Genomic DNA, 19013 nt, shown 5'->3' with positions numbered 1-19013 from the left:
AAAGTTTGCATTTTTCATAAAATGTATAACAGTGACGTAAATTTCGCGGAAAAAAGAAATAGCCATGAAAGCAGCGAGATTCCTAAAACGCAGCTACAATAAACAAACTCTATTTACACCACCAAATTAATAACTGAATACATATACTGAATACATATACTACTTGATCTGATGTTTGCTCACGTAATATTGAACAATATGATTGTTTAATCTTTTATGAAGCACTACAAACAAGTTCAAATTAAATTTTTCAATTTAACAATAATTTTCTGAAATTTAAAAAATTGCATAATAGAAAATCCTTGAAACTTTTCTATAACATATTATTAAACATATGATGAAAACTAAAATAACTTATTCATTGATTTTAAATAAATACATAAAAATAGTTACTTACTACAGAAAAAAAAAAAATCAATCGCTATTAATGATGCAAAAAAGATGGCGCATTACAAAATATAGGTGAAACAAGTATAAGAAATACGCAAAATGGCATTTCTTGACCAAACTAAAGAATCGCTAAATATTTAAGAAATGCTTGAAACGACGAGGATGGGTTAGGGGGGTCACCTTCTGATTTTGGAGTAACTCACAACGTTAAACTTCGGCTCCAACTTCGACTTAATATTTTTAGTACAGAACCGCTACCACCAACGCCTCGGAAGAGTTTCTGAATCTACTTCAGCAATTCCGAAGAAAAAAATTCAAAACTCCCTTTGTTTTCCGAATTATGTCACCATTCAAAACGTCTTTAATCAATTTCTTACATTAATACTCTAAATTCTTCCTAAACAATAGACAAAGCTTGAAAAAAAACTTTAATTTTATGAATGGTGTTAGTTTTAAACAACTCAGAAGTACAACTAGAGTTTAATTTCAGAAATTGAGGGAGTGGGAAGAGGGGCACGCAAGTGTTCTCGGAAATACAAAAAATAGTCGTAAAAAATAGAGTTCAAAATAAACATAAACATTCAGCAGAAAAACCCTTTTAAAATTTGCACCCGAGTTTGTTTTGACGTGCAGTGGCGGATTTAAAATATAGCATAAGTTGCAATTGCGCGAGAGACCCCATAACCATAGGGGCACCGCAGGAGTTACAAATAAATGCTTATGGTAAATGTTTACACACTTCTGTGATAGAGAAATAGGGCCCCAAAATGTATTTCGATGGGCCCCAAACTTGTAGCTCCGCCGAAGCGATACAGAAAAGATTGCATTACTGTGGTTCATATTACAAATATCGAAATATTAAAAATTATCGTCGGTTCAACGGGAATCTAACAAAATGAAACAAAACCGGTTTCGCCATCTCATATTTGTTTCCATGGTCTCCATTTCGGCAATACATCACCAAATGATCGTCAGTCTGAGACGCTATGTTAGTTTTGCATTGAAATAAGTAATTAATAGCCACAAAAAATCAGTTAATAGGCTTTTTAGAACACCCGATTGAAAACAAAAAGGGAAGTGCACAACTGGAGCGTGCGCACATCCAACATGCGAAAATTTAGCCTTCTACAGCTTACTATTTTTGAGTTATGACTTATGAGAGATACATACGTACATCCAGCCGCAAGAAACAACGCAATGATTAACTTGTTTGGTACCTGAATGCAGTATTAAAATCTCTTTCAGGGGTGACTAAAATAGAAATTCATACTGAAATTTAAATAAACAATTTTGTATGAAAACAATAACTCCTTTTACTTTGTATTAAAAAGTAAAACAACAAAGGTTCTTTTTTTTTCAAAAACATCGGCCAATTCCATCGGCTTTTCGATGTTTTTAAGGCCGATGGGCCGATGTTTCCTGCAAGTTAGCATCGGCCGCCGATGCCGATGGCTAAATTGTTGAACCATCGGCGCCGATGCATCGGTCGAGTCCTAATTTTAAGTAACGGTTTCTGGAACTCTTCAAAATTTAATTGCATTACATAGAAGTTGAGTCGATGTTCTTCATAAAGTCCATTCAATGAAACAAGAATGTATTATTTTTGGACTCTTTGTAGGGTTAAATAAGATATAAACAGCGTTTAATTGCACAAAATTGCAGATTACAGCAGATAACGTGTTTTTGCTATGAAAAATGCGTTCCTTGTAACGCCGAAACACGAGCCTGCAGTAATTTGCACTTTTGTGCAAGTAAACGTTGTTATATCTTATTTTACTTTCATGCACAAAAGTACTTATTCAATTCTTGTTTATAGAATGTGTTGTGCAGGAAATTATAAATAGAATTACCCATACGGAAGTTTGCTAATTTTCCTATGTTTTCAGTTATTGAAAGAATAATTAAGGTTTCATTTACGGTAACTTTGCGCCTTGTGGGTTAACTTCACTCCAAATTTTTTAGTATGATTGACTTTTAAAAGAAACTAGAAGACCCAGTTCTCTCTCTCCAGTAACTACTCTGCAAAGTTAACAATTGACTTACTACACTTTATTTTAGTAAAAAGAGTTGGCAATTTTGTCCACAGCTTATTGCATTATAACGTTCAATCATTTTTAACCGAATTAAAAAAGGAGGCGGTTATGAAGTTCATGCTTGGAAGCTATTTTTTGACTAGTTAAAATCTCTTTGCATTATAAATGACCGAAGTTTTTTGACTCTGTGAAGTAAAACGGGAGTTTTAAAAAGATAAACATTTGATTGCGACACCCTTTTTAAAGCGATTGACACAAAGAGCAATCAACATGAGTCCCTAGTAGGATCCATCAATATGACGATTTTTGCTTCATTTCTTGCATAACTCCTCAAGATATAACAGTCATATACAATGAAAAAAGAAAAAAAAAGATTCGATCGCATCCCTTTCCAGGGGAAAGTTGCTTAAAGCTTAAAAAAATTAACTTCCGTGTAAACATTTTTATTTGAATCCTTCCATTTTTTCTTCAGATCAGTAGTGATTACTGAGATTTAAGTTCGATTTCGTACTTTTCTCGTCTCTTAAAGTGATTAATGCTATAATAATAATAATGAAAAAAAAATCAGCACCATTTTCATTTGAGTTCTTAACGCATACTAATTTTAGTATGAATCTTTTGCAGTACATCTTGAGGCAGTCCCGTCACGCTTATGGAGAAAAAAAAAACTCAGTTACGTCTTCCTCCTCGAAGATATTACCACCAAAACTTAAAAGTACCAACAGATAACCGATTGTATACAAATTTTCGAAAGATCCTAGCCCTATTTCTTCAGACAAAGCAGTCACGTTTATAGAGAAAGTTAGATTGTGCCGCCTTCTTGGAACAACCGACTCCAAACCCTAGTCAGTTCATTTGAAAAAAAAAAAAAAAACACATGTGAAAATTAACTCCTTGGAATAATATAACCTATTGATTAAAAGTTATCTTGGCGACAATTATTTTTTTAGTTTATACTTTTCTACAAGTTCTTATTAAAATACGACATTATAAATCAATCAATTTTACTAATAAATAAATTCATCAAGGTTTGGCGATGTACTAAAATTTTTTCATAAAATCGGTTAATCACTAGTAAAAAACTGAATGCTTCTTTCTTCCTTGCTTTTAAATACTTTCCAAGATAATAGATTTATCTCCAAGTAAAACTTTCTTTTCCTTTTAAATATTGCAGTTAATCCGAGACTTGGTGACTTAAAAAATAATCTTTCTAGAATAGGTCGGGAACTTATTTCCATTACAGCATAATCCAGTTATAGACTTGTATTCAATTTTATTCCAATATTTAATTCCCTTCATGCTTTCAGTTTTCATATAACATTTTGTTTTGTTTAGACTGCTTAGAATACATAAGAACTTTTTCCCAACTTTTCAATCCTATTTTAGTTTACTTCTCATAATAAACGAAGGAAATAGACTACCTATATCAACAAGTTTTATGAATGGACCAGCCGCTTTCGGCGAGTTAGAAATCCTTTAAAAATAATGAATGATGCTTAAGACATTCACTAACGACTGTTTAATTATCTGTGTTACGATGAACGCAATTTTCTGATAAAATGCCGCAGATAGTGGCAGAGTATTTGTATTTATTCGTCTCTAGGGAAAAACCCGGTAGTAGATTTTTTTTCCAGCTGTTTTTGACGCACGTTAAAAACCTAAAAAATAGTCTGCAAGGTAAACCAGCATTAGAATAGTCATAATACTTATTATAAATTATCAACAAGGAATGCTGAAAACAAAGTGGTCAATTTAAAAATGACGAGTGAAACATAGGATAAAAGATTCAAATTAATCTTGAGTACTGAGACGCAGTTAGCTGCCGGAGCAAATATGACTGACCTCTCAACTACTCAGGACGCTTTCATATAGTGTAACGTGTTTTTTGTTTTTACTTTTTCTTTCTAATTCTTTCGGAACTGTATTTTCTTCTTTTTGTTCTAGATTCTTGTAGAAAGCGATAATTAACATTCTTCTTCTAGAACCTGTACGGGCGTTGCAGCGTCACCCTGTTCCAGTCGCCGGGGGCACAGTATCCGAAAGTTGAACAGCTTAGCCATGACCTTTATTTTACTACAAATAGCTAGCAAGTAGTAACACAGGGGGCCTTGTAAAGTATTTATATCGGTGAATTTTGGAAAATTAGGGGATAAGTGCTAGAGTTTTTGCACCCGAAAATTCTGAATATACATCAAAACAAATAAAAAAGTCAAAAACAAATGAGACGTCATTATGAGTCGCAATGGTTACAGTTACAAACTGACGTAATTGCGACGTTTCACTAGAGTCATGCAATACACTTTTATGACATGTTGCCTGTGACTTCAATGAGACGTCGCAGAAACAATTACTTTGCGACCTATCCCTTTGTGACCTTGTAAAGACGTCGCTGTAACGTCACATTGTAACATCGTTCCGAATTGCTATTCTTGAGTTGCTCTTATCTGTGGATGACTTTGCGGTGACGTACGTGACCGTCACGTGACTTTCACATAAAGGTCCTCTTTTAGTCACTGTACTTATGAAGGTACCTGACATCAAATAGTATTTGCGTTTCTTAAAGCGCTGAATTGTACAATGGACAGCAAGGACATATCCGCCATCTTGGGGCTAAACAATGCTCTCTTTCTATGTCTGCTATGGGGAAGTAGCGGGTTTTGTTGCTTGATTGTGGTTTTTTATTAAATCCATGTTAATATACAATCAAGAAGTACTACAATCAAGAAGCAAAACACGATTCTTTATTATAGCAGACACGGGCGTGCACAGAATTTTTGGGGACCGTCACAAATGACTTTTACGTCACCCTGATATTGTTTATCCCTACGTCTACATATATTTCATCTCTCATTTTAAAAACTTCGGGCCCCCTTCGGGCTCGAGCCAACAGGTGTCTTCTCTCCCTCCCCTATACATGCTTCTAATAGAAGACATAGGAAGAACGTGGCGTTTAGCCCCAAGATGGCGGACGTGTAGCTACTTATTCAACGATTCAGGGCTTTTGTGTTTCCAACAGTAAAATTTGCTGTTGCCTCTTTCTGGCGTTGTACTCAGCAGTTCACAACTGGTAAAATTTCAAGCACCCGGGAGGCGGGAGGTGCTTGGAATTTTGAGAGTAACCATGCCCAACATAGTGCAACATTAAGACTATTTAATTGACACCTAAAGTGTTTTAGATTTGACCACGGGAAAAAAAAACTTCTCTACCTCTAAAGAAATGCAACACCTCAGAAAGGACTCCTGATCCTCAGCTCTCCAGCATGACACTGAAGAAGAAAGATTTGAGACTGAGCCTTCTACTTGTTTTGGATTTTTTTGAACGTCTTCGAACTCATGGAGCTGGTCTAGATGATTGGCTGGCTGGACAGTTAGGAAAAGCAATAACAACTGCGTTTTTCATGTGCTTATAATTGGCACATTACCTAAAACCACCATTTAAGGAGAAAATAGTTTTTCTTGACTCGACGTTAAAACAACAAAACGACCGTGAAGAACATACCAGAAAGAAAAAAAAGCATTTTTCGTCAGGCGCATAATAATCTCACCTGCGACTTGATGGCCGGCAGTTCCTCTACAGGTCTGGGCACGTCCAGCATGTTGTGTGCGCTGGGGTTGATGGTGCCAGGAGCCAGGTCAGCTCCCGTCGTGAAAGTGGCATTGTCCTCCCCCTTGGGTTGGGGCGGTGGCTTGAAGCCGTGCTCGTGGTTGCGGTAGCAGCCGGTGCCCGTCGTGGTGTAATGCAGAGACTCTTCTTCTAAGCTGCCGGCGTCTACCTGTTGAGAACAAAGACAGGCCTTAAAATGGACACAAGTTCTCTTTAGATGATCATCAACTTCATTGGGAAAGATCATTTGCAACAAATTTTCCAACTTGTAATCATAGGGCGCGTTTACACTGACCAAAAGCCGGCTCATGTACATCTGAAATGAATCCGCTTTTCCCTATGTAGGGAGGAATGGATTGTAGCGAAAACCGGTTCCATAGGAATAGAGCTATCCACTTTTAGTTGACGCCGACGTTTCTATTGCCTTTTTAAAACTGGGCAACAGTGTATGATTAGATTTGACAGTGATTTCTAATTTATATCTCAATTTTAGATGTGACACTATAATTTGACAACAAATCATGGTAAAACACTGTTTTCAACTTTTTAAGGGAATTTCTACGAAATAGAACTGTAGTTGCGTTTGAAAGCCCACCTGAGACGGACATATTTATAGAAACCAAATTTTCTAAGTATATTGTGGTATATGTGAATAGAATTTCAATGTTTTAACTTGAGATCCTTCCTTTAATTTTGAATGAATTGAGGGACAAAATTTTGTGCGTTGCATCCAATAGTTTCCTGGGAGTACCTGATTATGGAAGATTTGACTTTCGGTTGTTTGATAGGGAACAAACTGCAGTTTCCTTTTGCCTCAGTATATACTTTTTGCATTGTTTTATTTTCTTCCTTCTTTTTTTCTTTCTTTTGTCATACCAACACTAACAGATACAAATCTTTCGGTCTACGTCTTTCTTTTAAATAAAGCAATATTATTACAGCGAATCCCACAACAACAATCTCTCAACGAACCGGTTTAGAAGATAGCTATAAACAAGTATTTGCTATATCCGAATTTGCAAAAAAAAAAAAAAAAAGTGTTGACGTACTAAGAAACAGAGAGGCCTGGAAGCGGGCATACCCCCCGTTTAATTTCAACATTATTTTCGTTATGGTTGAATGTTTCTTATATTGTGGAAAATCTCCATAAAAATCGTCAAGTATACCTATGCGCAAAAGGGCGCTTTTCGATATGCAAATTTTCCACCTGTTGGTTCAATTTAGTTAGATGTCTTTCTGTTCATGGATCGTGGATTCGTGGCATTCGATAGCTTGATTTTTGTTGATGTGGGTCGTCTCGTGGCAGTTCGAATAGCAAAGGCAATTTGGAAGCCCTTTCGTATGTAGAATCCAAATAAAGTTAATTTAGTTTTTAGATAGTTGCCTTAACATTTTCTTTATGGTGCATCGGCCGCAAGGTACTGCACAACCGTTTGATAGTTAGAATTCGTCAAATAGTAATGTGCTTTTTATGTTATATTGACATCGTTGTTGTTTCATACCATTGGATATAGTAACTGAAGAAATTTGGGTGAGTTATTTGTTTTCAATTTGTATGTCAATTAGTATGGATGCTGAAAAGATAAAAAATAAGCGTAAAGCGCTTAAATGCAGTGCCACTAAGTTTGTTTAAAGTTTAGACGTCACTTTAGTAAATGAAACTAATGTGCGTAATTTAGAAGTATTATACAATCAATTAACTGATAAAATTGACTGTCTTAAAGTGGCTGATAATGAGCTTCTTAATGTAATCGAAGCAAAAGATATCGAAAAAGAGGTGCAACAATGTGAAGACTTCATGGAAAATTTAATTTTCTATAAATGTCAAATTACTCAAAGAATAGCAGCTCTAACACCTCCGGCTGTACCTCCTACTATTAACCCCGCTAATTTATCCAATTCAACATTGGAAACTAGTGGTCTAGTACATCAAAAAGCTAGGTCGTCAATTAAATTGCCAAAACTAACTGTTAATAAATTCTACGGTGACCACAGGTATTGGCTAGAATTCATTAGTCAGTTTGAAAATGCAATAGATAAAAATAGCGGCTTATCTAAAATTGAGAAGCTTATTTACCTTAAGAATTTAGTAGGTGGTGCTGCAGCTAAAGCAATTTCCGGATTCGCATTAACAGAAAGTAATTATGATGCAGCCTTGGAACTTTTAAAATCTAGATTCGGACAAAAGAATTTGCTCATTAATGCGCATTTAGGATCGCTTTTGAACATGACTCCCATAAAAAATACAAGTGATACGAACAGTTTGAGAAAATTATACGATAAAGCTGAAACTGAAATCAGGAATTTAGAAAGTTTGGGAATAAATTCAGAATCGTACGGTAATCTCTTAACACCGATAATTTTGAAAGTATTGCCCTCTGAATTAACTCTTGAATTTAGTAGAAAGAATAAAAGTGATAACTGGGATTTGAAAGCTCTTCTCGAGTTCTTAGGTGAAGAAATACAAAGTCGCGAAAGAGCTCAATCTTTTCATTCTCCCATAAAAGAAAAACAAAATTCGACCCATCCGCTCCAAGAACGCAATCGAGGCGCTTCCGGGTCAAAATCTTTTACAAAAGATACTTTTCGAAAACAGAAAAGTTTCAATTCTTCATCGGCTGAACTCTTAGTCAATCATACAGTTGCTAGTTCAAAATGTGTGTTTTGTGGTTCGAACTTGCATGATTCAGTTTCGTGTGACTCGGTAAGCATAGAAATGAAACGGGATTATTTGAAAAGAAATAGACTTTGCTTTTTTTGCTTTTCGAATAGACACTCAATTTCTTCTTGTCCAAAGCTTAAGAAAGAAAAAGGTTGTTCGTTTTGTGGTTTGAAATCGCACCCCAAAACACTTTGTTATCGGTTTTATCAGAATTCGGATAAAACAACTTTCACCCCGCCCCAAGAAGAATCTGATGACAATGTTACTAACGTTTCTTCTTGTCAAACTGAAAACAAATCGCAAAGGGTTTTATTGCAAACCGCATCGGTCGTTGCTCGTTATAATAATGAATATAGAAATTGTCGTTTGTTAGTCGACACAGCGGCTCAAAGAAGTTTTGTAGATAGGAAATTTTCAAGATTGTTGAAACTTCCCATCATTCGAAAAGAAAATCTAACAGTTTATTCCTTCGGAGATAAGTCTCCTATTGAAAAAACGTTTAATGTAGTTAAAATAAGATTGGAAAATAAAGAAGATCCGAATTCGTATTTGGAAATCGAGGCGTTAGAAATAGAAAAAATATCCGCGGCACATATTCCGCCGCCTACAATAGATATTTCCATTTATAGCAAGCATTTGAAAGGTTTGAAATTAGCTGATACTTCGAATAAGGACGCTAGTGTTTCAGTTTTAATTGGTGCTGATAACTATTATGACGTCATGACAGGTAGAATTAAACGTATTAATCGAAAACTTGTAGCTGCTGAGTCGCTCTATGGGTGGTGTTTAATTGGAATATCAGGCTCTTCAAATAGAAATTCAGGTGATTCTTTCGCCATGAAAGTAATGGTTGAGGAAAACATTTCAAAACAATTAGAGACATTTTGGCAACTAGAAAATCTTGGAATCGAACCAGCTAACGATGATGTAAGTTGTAATGATAACAAAATTTTACGAGAATTCGAAGATAGTATTCGCTTCCAAGATGGTAGATATGTAGTTAAACTCCCTTGCACTCTCAGAAATGGACTTTCAAATTTGACGAAATTTTCTTCGTTTTTGACGAAACCACTTCCAGGGATATGCTCCGAGCGAACATTTCGTCAAATTGAAGAAACTGCTTTTGTTAGGGGTTTGAGGATGCGAATTTCGTCAAATGTAACGAAATATTTCTTCATTCTAGTTTTGTCAAATTAACAATCATTTTCGTAGTTTTGAGAGCATTAGTTTCGTCAAATTAATTTCGTCATATATGAGGACATTAATTTCGTAAATTTTTAAGAAAATTTATTTCCTTTTTTTTCCTTTGAGCACATTAATTTTTTTTTTTTTTTGAGAATACAGTCGAACTTCATTAATTCGAACACGCTTAAAACAAATAACTGCTGAAATGAACTTTTTTGCAATCTTTGTCTTATTGTTTATTGTTTTTTGGATAAAGCGAATCAACTTTTTATAATAATCGATTTTAATGGTCCCTTTAAGTTCGTTATAACGAGGTTCGACTGTATTTTATAAGATTCGTGTGCGTGTGATCGAATCCTAACTTCAGAATCTTACCACCGTAGTTTCCCACTTTATTACGTATAGTCACTTTCACAGGTCCGTCATTTACGAGGTCAGGGGGTCAATTGACCCCCCCTCCCGTCTTGATTTTTGAACATTCATGTTTTTATACATGACTGGCCGTTGTTTTAGTTCGTTTTCTGTAACATTTTTATTGAGTACAGACTCTTTTTCATATTTGGAAAAAAATTGAAACAACGGGCCTGCAGCCCCCTCCTTCCCCCCCATCAAAAAAAAAGACAAGTAATTGTTAAAAAAAGAGGCACATAAAATATGTCAAGCGAATTTTTATTTATGTAAAAATGCAAACAAACAACTTCTTAAAAAAGGTAAAACAAATCATTGCAGATTAAACTCCCCATGATATCTAATCAACCCCCCCCCCCATAATGGGGGTTTTCCTTCAAAAAATCTCATTTTTGTCGGATATTTTCCAAATTTGGCACAGAGGTTCGTTATTGGAGGCTCGGGAATTCACACAAGGTCGTTTATGTCCCTCTATGTGGGGGTGGGGGGGGACAGACAACCCCACATTGGGGGTTCTCCGTATTAAAAAAAAAGTTTTTGTCCGATCTTTTTTAAATTTGCCACATAGGTTCTTAGATGCTCAAGAATCACGCAGGGTAGTTTTCATCACTTTATAAGGGGAGGGGGGGCGATGGGGGGGGGTCTTTGAAAAAATCCAATTTTTGTCGGATCTTTCCAAAATTTGACACATAGGCTCTTTGATGCACGGGGATTCACGCAGGGTAGTTTTCGGTCTTCTATGGGAGGGAGGGCAACCACTATGGTAGTTTTCCTACAAAAAATCCAGTTTTTGTTGGATCTTTCCGAATTTGGCAGAGTTTCGCTATTTGATGCTCAGGAATTCTGATAGGGTGGTTTTGTTTCCGCTATGGGGGGCAACCCCCATACGGGAGGGGTTCTTATAGAAAAACAGTTTTTATCATATCTTTTCCAAATTTGGAACAGAGGTCCTCTGATGCTCGGGAATTCACACATGGTAGTTTTCAACCCTCCATGATGGGGGGGGGGAGCAACACCGCATTGGGGGTTCTCCTTATATAAAAAAAACATTTTTTCCGATCTTTTCTAAATTTGCCATAGAGGTTCTTTGATGCTCAGGAATTCACGGAGGTTAGCTTTCGTCAATGTATGGGTGGGGGGGGGGGGTGGCAACCCCGATGGGGTTTTCCTTGAAAAAAAACTTATTTTTTGTCGGATCTTTCCAAAATTTGGCATGGAGTTTCGTTCATTGATGCTCAGGAATTCTCATAGGGTGGTTTTCGCCCCGCTATGGGGGACAACCACCAAATGAGGGGTTTTCTTACAAAAAACCAGTTTTATCATGCCTTTTCCAAAATTGTCACAGATATCCTTTGACGCTCGGAAATTCCCGTCTTCGTCCCGCTATGGAGTGGGAAACCACGTGTGTGTGGGGGGGGGGGGTCTTAAAAAAACTCAGTTTTTGTCTGATCTGTTCCAAATTTGGTACATTTGTCTTTTGATGTTTCGGCATTCTCATAGTGTAGTTTTCGCCCCGCTATGTGTGGCAAACCCCATAGGAGTTTTCCTTATTAAAATCCAGTTTTCGTCGGATCTTTTCCAGATTCGGCCCAGATATCCTTTGATGCTGGAAATCCACATAGGATAGTTTCCCATGGGGTAGTATTCATATGGGGTACTACCCCATGTGATTAAAGAACCTATGTGCCAAATTAGAAAAAGATCTGACAAAAGCCTTGATTTTTGTAAGGAAAACTCCCCTAATTGGGGAGGGGGGGTGCCCCTAAAGCGGAAAGAATATTTCAAACTGTTTGAACTACATCGCTACATCGCGATGTAAGGACGGCGATGCATCACGATGTTGAAATTCCTACATCGCCCTGCCCCTACTGGGAATATAAAAGTGCTACTTCCTCAGCAGACATTGGGTTCTGGAAAAATAAATCATGTGCCACTTTTATGCACAGTTAGATCGATATATGCTCGGGAGAAAATTGCTGAGAAGTTTCTTCATTGCATCGCATAAAAAATTCCAGAAAAAAAAAAAAAGATTTTTATCCAACTTATACCACAAATTTCAAAGAAAAAGTACAATAAATTGGACAACTTTTAAGTTAGTACATATTTGTTCTAAAATTAGATACAGAAAATAAAATTAGATAATCTTAAGAAAAAGCTTACCTTTTTCTTTTTCTAATTAATTATTTGTTTTATTAATTTTGCTTGTATGTAGAATGTTTATTTGGCCACATGAAATGCATGCAATAATAAAATTCCTGTTTTTTAATACAGGAATTTTATTATTGCATGCATTTCATACTTCATACTTTGAAAACAATTCTCTGCCAAAATTGCAAAAGGTATTTGAAAATATAAATCTTAAAAAAATGCAGATGTGAAATAAATCTTTCGGTAAAATTAATTTAGTGTAATGTTTGTTAAATAATTATAAAAATATACCTTTGCTTTTCACCCCTAAGTTTTTATTTTTATTTCCAAACATGTGTAACATGAAATCAATGTATAATATACGAACATTTAGAATATTGTTATAATTATGAAAAAGTCTTCGTCTGTCCTTGTTCCAATTATCTCCGTGATGTTGGATCCATCCTAAAAAAAGTTTTAAAAAGAGAATATATAACATAATAAGTAAAGGTTTAAGTCCATGGGTGTATGCCCTCATGCACATGTATCTTTTTTCTATTTCGAGGAAAGTTTTACGATTAAATTCATCAGTTTATTTCTGAAATAAAACATGTTTTCACGATATCTTTCAAAATCTGAGTTTTTTTTTTTTCCTTAAGTTAAAAAGCAACGATTCGCTTGTGACTTTGAAAAGCATCTGATTTAATTTTCATATTTTTCAAAATATATGATGATTTCAATGCTGACAGCTTTTTTCAAGCAGATTGCAAGAATGAGTTATTTTTACAGCGGATGAACAAAATTTTTATTTAGGCAGATAGACTCTCAGTTAGTTTCTGAAATTAATTTCTGAATAATATTCTAGAATTAGAGTTTCTTCAATTTATCAAGAATCAGCATTATTTAGCCATTAAACGAGTTAATTCTTTTGCACATCAAGTCGTGAATTTTCATTTTTTTGAGCTATAAAAAAATCAAAAGTGCGAAAATTGTTGATCTGTGATTTTTTTTAATTTATTTTTTATTTTAACCGATAGCCAAAATACACCGTTTTTCTTTTCTTTTTTTTTCGATTTTCGTGTTCCGTTTTCTTCACGAATGTTTTCTGAAGTACTCTCTCCCCCTACTCAAATTAGTTCTAATAAAGTACTTATGAATTAAGTAGTACTGAAACTGGTGATTATGATTTTATTTGCACTTTTTTCAGAGATTTTATTGTGCTATGTTATCAATAAACAACATTTACTTACCGAGCTTTACCTCCTTAAACCATTATAAAATTCGAGTCAAAAACCCAGGGCTCCAACACTCGAAGCCAAGCTCCATTTCATAAGTTAACTAATAATTACATAAAGCTACCTTCTAGCTGATGGATAGGGATTTAGTAGGAAAAAGAAACTGATTTTTCTGCTATACTGGGGGTAGAGTACTTACAAAATGGGGCGTAGCTTAAGGGCGTGTGTACTTCGGATTTTTTTAACTCAGCTGGTAATGATTTTAAGAGGGAATGCTTGCCAAGTAAAGTTTTTAATTGATAGTATAGTACCTTGAAATCTTTAAAAAATATTCGAACAAAATCATAAAATCATCAGAATCAATCACTAGTACAAAAATATTCAAACGTAGCTCTACTTACTAGTTTGGGACGGAGACGAAGGGAGTATCACCTTTTAAAAAGCATATTTGATTTTTAAAATATGCAATTTTCACGCAGTAAATAAAAAAAAAACACCAAGGAAGAAGAGCTGCCAAAGATAGGGGAAACCCAATAACAAAGTGCATTTCCTTGTTTGTTTGTGTCTTGAGAACTAATTGACTGATATCAATGGATTTTTTTTTCCAAAGATTTATAATGAAAATAGGGACCAGTGTGGTGCAAACAAGCAAAACTTGTTACTTCTTATCATATATTTTCATTATCCTTTTAATTTTTCATATATTTTCATTATCCTTTCAATTTTTCAATTGAAGTTCGGTTAAATTTTCAGACATTTTACTTTGTATCCAGCAAAATCACAGCTCCAACAAAAAATTTGGATTTATTGGAAGTTCATCTATAAAATGCTTCTTAGTCTGATTTAATGTAGACCGGGATTTCTCACTTTTTGTTGACAATACCTTCAGGCGGCAAATATGGCAATAAAATTAATGCTGCATTTATTTTAGCTGTAGAAACTATGTATAATGGAAAAATTCATAATTATGACAAATCATGTAACACAAATTGACATAGAAAAACCTATAAATTTAGTGTATGAAGTGGGAAAATAAACAAAAAATGCATATTATTGTTATTACAATTTTCAAACATGCTGCTATACTATCTTTTCTTTTTAAATCGAGGTTAAACATTAAAACTCTACTTTCAATAATTTATTTTAATTTGCGGAAATTTTTTAAAAAATATTGAAAATATTCTGCTGAAATATCAAGCAGAAAGATAGATTTCTTTATGTAAATTAATATTTTCTCTATCTTAAAATGATTTGTATTAAATTGATATTTACTTTACTTCATGTTTTATGCAAGTAAAAAAAAAGGCTCCACAAATAATGAACATAAGCACTTATTGCTAGAAACATCTGCTGCAGGGAAAGAGATTATATAAACAACATGGGATAAGCATTTAAAAGTCTTGTCTACGAGCTTAACAAAATAAAAGACGGTATCATTTCGGATCCAAAAGCTGATATAAACGGTTTGCATTTATTTTTTATTGCATCAAGCGCTTTTTTTTCCCTCGAGTTTCATCGATTTTATTCAAAGATTGCTAAACAATTATTTTAAAATATTTTCTACGAACACTTTTGTGTTATAAAGTTCTTATTAATTTCTTCAAAATCAATTTTATTTTGCTACTTAAATATTTCATGAAGTTTTGTAATATTGTTTACCCATTCCAAAATAATAATTTTTACTAATGGGTATAGCAATATTTCATTGAAAATGATAAGTTTGCGAACACTTTTGGGAACTACTGTATTAATTATTATATTGAAAAAAAACATTAAATGTAGAGTGGAAGAAGAAAAAATATCAATACTTACTGGGGGATTGGTACATAGTATTTTTTTAAGAAAATAAAAATGCGGAATGAAACAAATTTGAACTATTAAACTAAAAAATACACTTCGTTTAACAGAATTATTTTTGTAAAATTCATGGAGAAGAATGAAAACACATAACCATGTAATATATTCCACGTTGAAATTAAAAGCTTCAAAGTTCTATGCCATTTATAAAAGCGCTGTATATCATCTGTGTTAGTTTAGCTACGGTGGAGTGTTTTTTTTTTTTTTTTTTGTAAGTTTAAATTCGTACAAATTCTTTAGTCATGTTTGTAATTTTTTTAACGAAATAAAGGAAGTACGTTTTTGAAAATAAATGTCAACAAACCAATATTCTCTTTTTCAAATAAAAAAAAATAACGCTAGCTAAGCCTAACGTGGAGGTGACTCAAAGTTAACAACACACAGAATTCTAAACCTAATCGAACCGTTCGTTTTCAATTTTAATGTGTTTTAAATACAACAATAAACACAACACTGAACAAAAATGTAAGAATACATAAAAGAAGGCACATTGCACATACAAATTTCAATAAATACTAACCTTTTTTATGAATCCTGTAGGATAATTTCCGTAAGATAATTTAACAAGCAAGTACAAGACTGGAACAAAAATTCCCAGAATGCACTGCAATATGACGAAATTGGGACGAAATAATTTCGTCAAAAATTTGAGATTTCTGGTTTCGTCAAATATCACGTGATTCGGTGACGAAAGGATCGTCGAAAATAACGAAATAGTGCTCGAGGATTGCCGAATCGTCAAAATTGAGCGTTTCATTTTTGACAGTGTGGAAGGATAATTTTAAAGAATCGCTTGAAAACAATTACGAAGTAGCATATGAAAGATTTTCAAAATTGTGCTACAGGTTTCAAAATGATCATTCTTTGTATGCCGAGTATAGGAAGGTTGTAAATAATTACATAGAGCAAAACATTGTAGAGCGTGTTCCTGAATCAAGTGTAGCAGATAGTCCAGAATTCTATTTGCCCCACAGGGCAGTAATTCGAGATGATAGGGTGTCTAGTAAGCTGAGAGTTGTTTTCGATGCGTCTTCGCATAAAAAGGGCAAGTTTTCGTTAAATGATAGTTTGCATATTGGACCTAATTTGTATCCTGATTTGTTTGAACTTTTGTTATCATTTCAGAAGCATCCAATTGCGTTCACAGTTGATATTAAACAGGCATTTTTGAATGTAGCAATTGACGACTCGGATAAAAATGTAACAAAGTTCTTTTGGACTGAAAATCCATATTCCTTTTCAGACTCTTTAGAAGTTCTAAAGTTCAATCGTGTTCTCTTCGGAATAAATAGTTCCCCCTTTCTCTTATGTGCTACTATTAAACACCATTTGAAGAAGTATTCTTCTATTTTTCCGCAAACTCACGAACTGTTAAACAAATTTTGTTACGTCGATGACATCATAGGAGGTCAAAATACTGTTGCATCGGCATACGCAACTAGTTTAGAATGCGTCCAGATCTTTAGAGAAGCAAATATACCCTTGCACAAGTGGGCTACTAATTCTGCTGAATTGCGAAAACTTTGGGAGGAGAACGGGTTTTCTACTGAAACGTCATCAAACCCAATTGGTCAAAACATGATAAACTATAAAGTATTAGGCATTTCCTGGGACGCTGAGAGGGATTTATTTTATTTTAACGTAGAAAATCTGATATCCCTTGTATCGAAAGGAATTGATACAAAAAAATTCCTGTTGCAAGTTGCTGGTCGAATTTTTGATCCTATAGGATTTGTAGCTCCTTACGTAATTCGTTTGAAAATTCTCATTCAACGCGTCTGGGAAATGGGTCTTCTTTGGGACCAGGAAATGCCCCAAGTTATCAAAAAACCTTTCAGACAATGGTGTCTTGAACTGAAGGACTGAAGTTTAGTTGAAATCCCTCGCTTTTATCATTTCACGGACTCCTACACAGTTGATGTGCAACTGCACTCCTTTTCGGATGCATCTAAAAAGGCCTACGGAACTGTAATATATTTTCGAGTCATTAAGACTGACGGGAATATAACAACTAGTTTTATCACTTCCAAGAGCAGGGTTGCCCCGTTAAAGACTCTTTCTTTGCCGAGGTTGGAATTGATGGGAGCACTGCTTTCTGCCAGGTTGTGTGCTAAAGTCTCTAAAGCTTTAAAATTTGAGAAGTCCTGCTTTTTTCATACGGATTCCTCTATAGTTTACCATTTGATTAGAGGAGAACCGTCCTGTTACAAACCGTTCGTCAAAAATAGGATAGAGGAGATTCAAAGACTGACTGAACCACCGAAATGGAATTTTTGTCCTGGGAGGGACAATCCAAGCGATATTGTAAGCAGAGGAATATCTGTTCGGGAATTGAAAGATAGTCAACTTTGGTGGCACGGACCACCCTGGCTTAGCCAAACAGAGCAGTTTTGGCCAAAAATAGAGGCCCAAAACGTCAGCAATCATGACCTAGAACTAAAAAGTAAATTTGGAGAAGTTTCGCAAAATGAAGTAATCCTCGAAAATCGCGAAAAGCTCATTAACATTGATAAATTTAGCAGTTATCTCAAACTATTGCGAGTAACTGCCTTCGTATTTCGATTTATACACAACGCAAGAAATACGTCGAAAAATAAAGGTGCTCTCGAAACAGATGAGCTTAAATTGTCTGAAGAATACTGGATTAAAGAAACCCAGAAAGAAGCTTATTGGTTAGAAATAGTCGATTTAGAAAGATATCAAAAAGTTAGCAATGGTTCAAAAATTCGTTCTCTAGTACCTTTCTTAGATCCCAGGAATATTTTGCGAATAAAAGGGAGATTAGATGAATCAGAATTTTCTCTAGACGAGAAACAACCCATCCTTTTACCAAAAAACTCTAAATTTTCGGAATTATTAATCTTACATGAGCATACTAAGAACTTTCATATCGGAGTAACAGCTACTCTAGTAATGCTTAGAAGAAAGTTTTGGATAGCGAAGGGGAGACAACTCGTGAAGAAAGTACTTAGAAAATGCTTCATTTGTAGAAAATACAAATCCAAACCAGCAAACGAAATAACAGCGCAACTTCCGAAAGACAGAATTGTAGAGAACCCACCTTTCGAAATTTGTGGCCTTGATTTTGCAGGAGCTATTCTTTACAAATGTGATAAGGAAGTTAAAAAGCCTTATTTTGCAATTTTCACCTGTGCTGTAACTAGAGGAATTCACTTAGAATTAGTGTCCTCCATGTCTACAAAGCATTTCTTACTAGCCTTTAGAAGATTCATTTCCAGGCGAGGTAGTTGCAGCGTTGTTTATTCGGATAACGCAAAATCATTCAAAGCCGCAAATAAAGATCTAATGTACTTCTATGACATTCTACAAGATTCGGAATTTAAAGATTTTATATCTTCACGTGGCATTAATTGGAAGTTTATCGTAGAAAGGGCGCCCTGGTGGGGCGGATTTTACGAACGTCTCGTAAAATCAGTGAAAGATCCACTCAGAAAAGTTCTCGGAAAAGCTCTTCTCACGTTTGAAGAACTTTCAACTGTTTTGACTGAAAT

At 34.8% G+C, this 19013-nt stretch overlaps 1 protein-coding gene across 1 annotated transcript in view; it reads right to left on the bottom strand.

The window, feature by feature from the left end:
- The window catches only part of LOC129219677 (potassium voltage-gated channel protein Shab-like), a 252789-nt gene that overhangs the window by 20231 nt on the left and 213545 nt on the right, over positions 1–19013 (bottom strand). Inside the window, exon 5 of the mRNA XM_054853953.1 lies at positions 5969–6196. Within this exon, the coding sequence (XP_054709928.1) occupies positions 5969–6196 (228 nt within the window). The remainder of the gene's footprint in view (positions 1–5968; positions 6197–19013) is intronic.

Source organism: Uloborus diversus, chromosome 4 (genome assembly GCF_026930045.1).
Source record: "Uloborus diversus isolate 005 chromosome 4, Udiv.v.3.1, whole genome shotgun sequence".
NCBI lineage: Eukaryota > Metazoa > Arthropoda > Arachnida > Araneae > Uloboridae > Uloborus > Uloborus diversus.
The sequence above is the reverse complement of the archived record's forward strand: the minus strand, read 5'-3'. Positions and strand labels throughout refer to the sequence as shown.